This window comes from Parasteatoda tepidariorum, chromosome 9, assembly GCF_043381705.1.
Source record: "Parasteatoda tepidariorum isolate YZ-2023 chromosome 9, CAS_Ptep_4.0, whole genome shotgun sequence".
In the NCBI taxonomy this organism is placed as follows: domain Eukaryota; kingdom Metazoa; phylum Arthropoda; class Arachnida; order Araneae; family Theridiidae; genus Parasteatoda; species Parasteatoda tepidariorum.
The window spans coordinates 89,529,190-89,539,324 of record NC_092212.1 but is presented as its reverse complement, the minus strand read 5'-3'; the positions used below and the strand labels follow the sequence as shown (position 1 = coordinate 89,539,324).

Here is a 10,135-nt window from a genome sequence, read left to right as displayed (position 1 = left end):
CAGATTTCTAACAAAAAAGCCTTAAGTTTAAATTTCGCACATAAATTAAAGCTTAGTATAGAAATCATTATCTCCTTGAAAGCTTGTTGGCGGAAAAAAATGTCAAAAATGAATTAGGGCTAAATTATTAAGGAAGTAACCAGAAAAGTTAATTTCGTCAACAAACCAATAGTAGAAAATGGTTATCCAACCCTCAGAAATCAGTTTTCGCTATAAACTTGCATTACCTAAGTTCCAATTTAAAAAAAAGTTTACATTTTGCTAGCTAGTAATAACATACCAGAACAAATTGTTAGCTCACATTTGAGTGCGCCAAACACTTTTAATAACCCATTCTTAAAAGACAGTTATAGCTAAAATATGATTTTGCTTGAACTTTAAAAATATATCATTCGTAGGAATTTTATTTCAAATTTTAAACTGATCAAAGGAAATCGTTAACTCACCAAATAGTATTAAGTAACATGTCAATGAAAAATTAAGCAAAAATTAACTTTGGCCTTTGACACAGATGAGACATTTGTGTCCCTTAGAAATATTTTTTTTTGGATTTTTTAATTACAAGCAAAAACATATTCTGGTATTTTTTTTAATTCAAAAACAGTTTAATAGTTACTAAAAAAACTGTCAAACTATCGGACAATTTATATATTTGTACTAAAATATAAAATTTTCAAAAAAAGTAGTATGCATTTTTTTTACTCATATTCAAAAATTCCTCCACTGATTTTGCAAATTATTGAAGTATCAATGATTAATTACTGTTTCTCCAAATAAGGAGATTTTTAAATCCTAAGCAAGCATTGCTCATAACTCTCCATCCCACTCCCTCTTTGATGTCGTGGTGGCTCAGAGGATGAAGCGTTTGCCTCCCAATAAGATGAACTGAGTTCGAATCCCAGTGATGGTTCGTTGATACAAATTCCGCACCTGGCTTGCACCGGTGACAGTGTTACCGCAAAATTTCTTCATGGTTTAGGCTAACCGTGGGAGGGTTTGTGGTTTTCTCCCTCCATGTAACGCAAATGATGGTTCATTCCATCAAAACAGTGCTCCAAGAAGGCAAATTTCTCCCAATCCAGGATTTCCTTTGTCTTCTGGATTGGGTTCAAAATTACAAGGTTACGGAGTTGACCATCAGTAGTCGTAAAGCCAAAAAAAAAATGGCTTCGGTGTTCAACCACGGTCATGAAAAAAATAAAATATAAAAACCACAATTCCTAGATTGCTGTTACCCGTCCCCCCAGATTTCAAGAGTCAAAAATCCAAATATGTAAAAAATAAAAATACATTTAGTCAGAAAAAGTTTTTTGTGTTTAATTTCGTAACTTGATAACACTCATTAATTAGCATATTTGGTGCCAATCATTAAGATTTGAACTCTTAATCAGTGACTTCATATGATGTAACCATTAAGATTGACGCTAGTGAAAATCAAATCATTAGAGCGAAAATTATTAAGGGTGATATCTTTTGGAATTGTAATGGACAAAATTCTATTTCATGTAATGTATTAATACATAATTTTTTTACTACTAAGAAAGAAAAGTAATTTTCGAAAAAAAAAGAAATTCTCTAACAGGAGGATATGTTCTTATCATGTACAAAAAAAAAGGTGATAGCAATCCTGTTTCAATGCTTAGTAATCGTTTAGTTGTAAAAAATCAGTTGCCGGAGGCAGCGTGCTACAAGTAGCGAAACTACTGTTTATTACTGAAACTACAGTAGTTTGTAGCGATTGCTAGCAACTATTTTTAACGTTAGTAAAAATAGTTGCTAGGATCCTTAGAATAAAAAACTATTTCATTTAAGCATGAATTAAGACTTCCTAATATGTATCTTCATATTTAATCAAGCTAATCTTTTATTCAAAATCATTTTGAATCTTGGTGAAAATTAAGTTCTGCAGTTAAACTTGTAGTTACTATGTCGCTATTTATCGAAGACATTTTCAAAGTAGTTTTGTTGTCGTTACATTTACAAAAAAAATTTTTTTTGTAGTTAACAACAAAAAAACGTAGTTTTTCCGACCACTGCTTTGGATAAATCATTATTTAATGAATTATTGTAATAAGTATAATTAAAAAATAAATATTTTTTTCACACAATTCCTGTATGAAAGGCAAAACCATAGTAGTTCCCAGTTTGTTTTAGATGTATGAAAAAATTTAATTAATATTTTGATAAGAAAAATAATAAAGGGAATAATAATAATGCATTTTAAGCAATATGTTTTATATTTTAAAATTATTTATATTATAAAAAGTGCGCACATTTCTAGGTTTCAGAAGAAGTCCGATAAGTTATTATTTGTATGATTGTGTGGCAACCCTCCCGGCAGTGGTCCTGCTCTGTGCCTAAAACTCCTTACTTCCAGACTGAAAGCATCTTTGACCTCAGAGAGATTTCGGTACGTCTTCTTAAATCTCAGATAATTTGATAACAGAATCCCAAAAATATTGTAATATATAGTATTTTCAAAACTCAGTGCATACCTTAATTGTTAGATTAAAAAATTATATCGAGTTAGGAAAAATTATATTTTTTGATGAATTGATTCGGTATCAAAATCAATTAGGTGAAAGATTGTATAATCTTTCCGTTTAATAGTTGCATGATTTTGAAGCAAACAGTCATAAAAATTTTATTCAAGGAAATTACGCAAAACTTACTGTTGATACAATACATATATACTCATTTTTAATTTTTGAGTTAAGTTTTAGCTTATATGCTGTCATCTAGTTTAAATAAACTATCTCTAAACACATGGCAAATAGTCTGGTACTATTATCTGATGTACAGACTGAAAAAAACACATAATTTGGGGTATAATAAGTAAAATTACTTTAATCTTACTGGCACGTTACTTTTATAAAAACATCATCCTAGAAATATCATGTGCACGAGTAATAGAGGATGGAACATAACTAGGATATATTTTGACGGGAGCAAAAGGGTTAAGATAATTCTTTTATTTGAAACATAATATTCTCTTGATAAAAATATTCTTTACTCGTGTGAATTGTTTATTATTATCGGTATTTTTTAAAATTTCCTAATACCGCATTAATATTTTTTTTAAATAATTAATTAATGTAAATATGTGTATATCATAGATTCAAAACATTTTGCTGAATTTTGTCATAAATTCTCCTGGATTTTGTTTGCTGAGTTGTATCCTGTTAAAAAAAGCTTGTTCTTTCAATATGTGTATATATATATATATATATATATTGATACTTCAATAGCAATTAAAAGTGTTTAAAAATGTGTACTATCGGTTAAAAATAATGAAATTATACCATTACCTAGTATTATACCTACTATCCACTAGAATTCACTCATATAAAATGCTGGCTAAGTATAATCCTGTTTAAAAAAGTGATTTTTTTAAAAATATTCTTATTCATCTTTAATCACATTTAAAAATGCTTAAAAATGTGTGCAAGTAATGAAATTTAATCATTAACAAAACTCAGAGGAAAGACAAGAAATTTTTTTTCTGAATGTTAGTGGCCAGCCTGATACATTATCCGGACTACAGTGATTTTGGGCACTTTCAATTTATGCAATCTTAAAAGAAATACTTACGCATTTTTCTGTTACGCATTTTTCCGCATTTATGTAAAATGTGTGGTACGTCTGTGTTAAAAAAGTATTTATTTATTAAAGGCTTAAGTAGTTAAGGAAAAATTAAAAAAGTATATTTCCCCATACTATACGACATAAAAATACAAGCAAGTATTTTACATATGTATTTCAAAATGTTCTAAACTCTTCATCCTGCAGAAAAATGTTATTGCTTTTGTGGAACATTTATTAGGCCATATTTTATTGGTTAAACTTTTCCACTGTTGCAATTGTCGAATTTTTTTAAGACATTTCAGCAGAACTTCTACAAGACTCTTGCCCCTTATTGTTGAAAATTATTTAGTTCAGGATACTTATCGTATGATTCTGCGAAATTTCAAAACTATTTCAGATTATTTTAATTTTTGTAGCAATTATTATAGAACTGTGTATATTTATGGAACTTCTAATATCATTTGTGATTTTAATTATCATCAGGAGTGCTCAAAATATGTACTATTTAGTACTGTTTAGTAAACTGTTTTATTTTAGAAGATTGGCATAAAACTGTTAATTCTATTAAAAAAATTCAAAATAATTTTTTTTTTTTGGATTCTCTTCTATTTGGTTAAAGGGACTCGATTATAGGGAGTTATCTAAAATGCACGAAAACCAGGAGAATTTTCATTATACCAGTAGACCAGGAGAAAATGACTAAATCCAGTAGTCTACTGGTAAATCCAGTAGAGTTGGTAGCTATGTGTATCATATATTAATGAAATTTTAAATTTTAGTGTTGTTAAATACCAAAATGGTGGCAGCTACTTTTACAACCTGGTATTTTAAAACTACATTTTCGGTGTTTCACCATTTCAGGAATTGTTGGTTTTTTGGGAAGCAAAACACTTAAATACGAGGAGTTATGCATGGTGTTTCACTTTGGTGTAAAATAGTTGCCACCATTTTCGATGTTGAGATACATTTTTACAGAGTAATTGTTGCTCAAAGCTTATATCCAAAAAACATGTCTCGTGCAGGAGAAATGGTTGTTGCAGTTGGAAGAGAAATATCCCAAAATTTGCCCTCTGCTGTGTTTTAATCCAGTGAGTGAGAAGAGTTTGACTCTAGAATGTTTGCAGTTTGTTAGTGAAGATCGAGGAGTCGGTCGCTTCCCGGAGAGAGATGGCAGTGCGGCAGCGAGTCGAGGAGTCGGTCGCTTCCCGGAGAGAGATGGCAGTGCGGCAGCGAGCCGAGGAGTCGGTCGCTTCCCGGAGAGAGATGGCAGTTCGGGAGCGAGCAGAGGAGTCGGTCGCGTCCCGATACGAACATCGTCTTCCCCAGCCCGAGTTGGCATCGGAACGTAAGAGATCCTTGCGTGTCTTGTATCTCTATATCGTATATCGCTATATCGTTCGTCTTCTTTACTTGACGGCTTAAATCAGATTTCTGATGCATCGCCTGGAACTAAAGTCGCTGTATCGGCCTGTCGATAAAGGCGTTTAATCGATGCGTCTTGATATATGGAGTTATAGCCCTGTCCTAATTGTAATATAAAATCTGATCGAGTTTGAAACTTGTAAATTAATATTAAGAGGAGATGTGGAACCATATGCATATATTCAGTATATGAATAACAATTTCTTACTTTTAACACTTTCATTATTTAACACTTTTAACATTTCATTTAACACTTTCATTAAAAGGGGGAAAAAGTAATTTTAAGTAAATAATTATTTTATTTATGTTACAAAATTGCAAAAACCCTTTTTTTTTCTAAATAATATTTTTAAATATTGACAAGATAAATTTTCTATTATTCGAAACCCGGACCCTCGGGACTCGTAATTTGTTGCTTTCCTATCAATTTGCCCATTCTTGCACACTTTGCTGTCCTCCCTAGGAAAAAGCTTTTTTAAGTAATTTCCTGCGGTATGTCAATGGAGCCACCTCCCTCATTTATAACTGTGCCTCATCATTGGACCTCTAAATTTTTTTTCTTCAATTATTGTCTTTCGTGTGTGTAGGGAGAGTAGTTATCGGCAATGTCAACTTTCATCTATGAAAAGGTACCCCACCTTAGAATCGAGTTAACATGTCTTAAATACTAGTGAACCAGAATTATAGCTGTGATAGACAAGATGAACAGTTACCACTAGTTGATTCATTGCTGTTTTGTGAGAAGCCGGGAGAGCTGTATTAAGATCACCGTATTTTGGAATGCTGATTGTGAGAGCTGTATTACGTTCATGGTCGTAGTCACAAGTCAACTGTTCAATTGGGACCATCCATCAATGTTGGCGTGCTCAAATCAAAGTAGGAGTTTCTGTCAAGGTAGGCGCGTTCACATCACGTCCGACAGTCACCAATGACGAGTGAGAAGTTACAGATAATGTCAACTTTGATCTATCAGAAGGTACCCAACATAGAATCGTGTTCACATGTCTCGATATTTTTGTAGTTGTAGATACACTACAGCGTGTTAAAATATTATCTTATAATATAGTGTCTGACCGAATTTGAAAATTATTGGTTAATATTAGAAGAAGATATGGAGCCATTTATATGTACAGTATATGAGTAACAATTTCTTAATTTCTTATTCAGCATTCGTAATATTTCATTAGATTATATTATGTTATTAAAATATCAGTATTAAGTAAAAAAAAAAAATTATTTGTGTTGCAATGTAGCTTTTTATGTTTCCCTGGTCTTTTTTCTTTAAACGGAACCATATTATCATATAGTGTTGGTCCCCCAGTTTGCCTATAACTGTTTCTTTTGGCATTGTAGTATAGTATATAATAATATGATATCTGGACGAGTTTAAAAATTATAGGTTAATATTAAGGAGAGAAACTAAGGGAGCAAAATGGGATTGATTCAATGATTAAAAAGATTTTTTAAAATTTATTTGTTTTAAAATAATAAAATTATAGATATTTTTTTGAAACAGCTTTTTTTTAATAGTTTAATTTTTGCAAATATATTTTAAAAAAGTGAATATTTCTTAAATGCTCGAATCTTATTTACCAATAAGTATTTTGATATTTGGTGAAGTATTTTTGTAGTAAAGAGATTTCAAAGAACTTCCTGTTGTTTTTGAGACTTCAAATATGAAACAGAGCGATGCAGTTCTCTTTGATTACAGTGGCTAAGATGTTAAAAAGCAAAAGTTGAATAAATAGGTTATATGTTTAAAAAAAAACTTATTTAACGTAAAAGTAGTAATGGAATAGGTACATTATAAACGTTCCTAAAAGAACGTATAATTTATGGTTGAGTTTTAGATTAGCTGCAGAAATATGCATTTAAAAAAAAAAGTAATCTTAAAGAGCGATTAAGACTTATTGGATTTCGAAGTAAAGTTCATTTAAAAGTATGCGATGCGTAGCGAACGAAATAATAAAACTAACACCCTGAATAATTTCAGATTCAATGATAAGATTTTCACGTACTAGAACTCAATCTTAATAGTACTTAGTAGCTTAACATCAAACGTAACTATTTGATTAGTGTAAACGATATAGATTTACAATTTATTTTTTGACACAGTAAGTAAGTAACGAATGCAAATCTTGAAAATTCAATTGAGGCTTTCCACAAGACCCTATTTGAAGAAATTTCTCATAAACCATTTATTGGACTTTTATTTCATTATTATGTGATCTCTGCAATGTAGGGATGGAATTTTAATGTCTCTATTTTGTATTTTTTTTTATAAGATTCAAAAGTTCACTTTTTAAGAGGAAACAACAATCCCATATTCTTTTTTTTCCCTTCATTTTTTGTAATTCTTGATCTGCAAAGTATATTCAAAAGACTATCTTTTCTTTATCAATTTTCAGACAGTTTTAAATTTTTTTTTTCATACTTCAAAACCTTTTGATAGAATATATTAATCAACTGTTTTTTTTTTCTTACGTTTTTATTTAAGGAAGTTTGAAAAAGTTATTTTCAATTTATTTATGAGGCAACTAAAAATTTTAAACTTGCATAGATACTATGTAACGACGAAAGAAAATTAATTATTCTTGTAAAAGATTAACGAATAAAATCTACAGTTGTTGTTCTACAGTTCTAAAAAATATTAAACATATTATCTTAACTTTCCACGCTCGTGTTATGAATAAAGTGTTGGAATTTCTTTGGATTACTGTTTGTTTTATGTATGTGGACGAAATATTGATGAAATTATTAAAATCGGTATTTCTAAATGGACATTTTCTAGAATTTTTTTTTCTCGCAGTGGAATGATCGTAAAGACACAGTTCAAGATCACTTCGGTCTGTAAGTGGATTTGTGACCATTCTGATCAGAATGCGTAGACACCAAGGGTGCGCGTTATCGGGCTAACGAAGCAGCGGTGGCAGACCCTCTGAAAGGGTGTAACTCAAAGCCACTCTTGAGCAAAAATCTGCGCGTTATTATTATTTTTTTAATTTTTCCCATTTAAAATCAATTTGGCACCTTCGAGATTTTAGTTGGCATGACAGATGAAGATAATATCCCCTATAAGATTAAAAACATTTGTCAAATAGAGAGACAGATAGCACAATACAGAGAAGATGGAGCATGGTGGCTCAGGGGATTCCGCACCCGGTTTGCACCAACTACAGTGCTGATGTAAAATATACTGAGTGGTAGACGGATCATGGGTTAGAGTCCCCTTGTCGTCAGGCTAACCATGGGAGGGTTTCGTGGTTTTCCTCTCTAAGGCAAATGCGGGTTAGTTCCATTAAAAAGTCCTACACGAAGACAAATATCTCTCAATACTAGTCATAGGAGTTCCCTTGTCTTCTGGATTTGATTAAAAATTAGAAAACTACTGAGTTAGTTACATTACATTACAGCCTATTGGTAGTCAGGAACCCCAAAAAATTGGGGTAACTGATCTACGACTGTTTCAAAATACAATAAAATACAGAGAAGGTCCTCTGTGGTAGACGAATCATGGGTTAGAGTCCCCTTGCCGTCAGGCTGACCATGGGATGCTGGTTAGTTTCTTAAAAAATGCTGGTTAGTTTCAGTTAGTTTCTGGTTAGCTGGTTAGTTTCTGGTTAGTTAAAAATGCTGGTTAATGCTGGTTAGTTTCTTAAAAAGAGTCCGCCACGGAGACAAAATTTCTCCCAATATTTGATCCATGAGTTCCCCTGTCATCTGGATTGGGTAAAAATTACATAGCTAAGGAGTTGAACGTTCATAGACGTAAACAAGCCAAAAAATTGGATTGGCTGTTCAATGACGGCTATAATATTGAGAAGGGTGACTGAGAGGATAGAACACTTGCCTCCCAAGAAGGTGACACGGGTTCGACCCCAATGATAGCTGGTCCATCCAAATTCCGCACCTGGCTCGCCCGACAATAAATATCCTCAGTGAAAGACAGGTCACGGGCTAAACTATTCGCTTGCAGTCAGGCTAACCATGGAAGGTGCTCTTCTCCATATAACGCAAATACCGACTATTTGCTTCAAAAAGTCTTTCACGATGGCAAATTTCTCCCCAATAATTGATTTAGGAGTTCCCTTGTCTTTCGGATTGGGTTCAAAATTACAAGGCTACGGTGTTGAACATTAGTGGTCGTAAACCCTAATATGGGGTTCGCTGTTCAACGACGGTTATAAAATAAAATACAGAGAAGGACATAGCGAAGAAAAAACCAGGGTGAAAGCGGGATTCGAACCCGCAACTTCCACTCCAAGAATCAAACGGTTTATTCTAATTTCTGATCTTTTTTTAAGATGTTTACCTAATAGTCTGCTGAGCACCGTTATCTTACCTTTTATAAAATTTGCATTCCAGAAAAAAGATAAAGAATCTAAGACCTGAAGTGATAGTTAAGAGACAGTTTCCAGCAGATCACCGATGTCAAGCTTCTCTGGTTGCTGCCAGTGTGCGGGTGGAGGACCACTTGGTTCTGTCTGCGTAGGGTCCGAGGGTGTGTGATACTAGTCCTCGTTAAACTGTTCTGCCGTAAAGTGCTCGACCTCACGTACAGGTCGTCAGGCTACCGAAGCGGGGGTGCCATCCCGTCTGCAGAGGATCAAAATTGTGATGGCATGTCTTCGGATCATCCTCAGGGATGTTTCCCAGACAGTCACCAATAGCCCATTGTGCAGCTCTACTGCGTAAATGAACTAATGATTTTGATATATTGTTGTTGTTGTAGTTCATTTACGCAGTAGAGCTGCACAATGGGCTATTGGTGACGGTCTGGGAAGCATCCCTGAGGATGATCCGAAGACATGCCATCACAATTTTGATCCTCTGCAGACGGGATGGCACCCCCGCTTCGGTAGCTTGACGACCTGTACGTGTAGTTGAGCACTTTACGGCAGAACAGTTTAACGAGGACTAATATCGCACACCCTCGGACCCTACGCAGACAGAACCAAGTGGTCCTCCACCCGCACACTGGCAGCAGCCAGTGAAGCTTGACATCGGTGATCTGCTGGAAACCGATCACTACATGACTTAGATTTTTTATTTTTATTCTGGAACGCAAATGTTATAAAAGGTAAGATAACGGTGCTCAGCAGACTATTAGGTAAACATCTTAAAAAAA

General features: G+C 33.3%; 1 protein-coding gene across 1 annotated transcript in view; it reads left to right on the top strand.

Annotated features, from left to right (window-relative positions):
• The window catches only part of LOC122272569 (uncharacterized), a 568,266-nt gene extending 563,539 nt beyond the window's left edge, over positions 1 to 4,727 (top strand). Inside the window, exon 4 of the mRNA XM_071185359.1 lies at positions 4,608 to 4,727. Coding sequence (XP_071041460.1) covers positions 4,608 to 4,677 — 70 coding nt within the window. The 3' untranslated portion in view covers positions 4,678 to 4,727. The remainder of the gene's footprint in view (positions 1 to 4,607) is intronic.
• Positions 4,728 to 10,135: the final 5,408 nt, after the last annotated feature.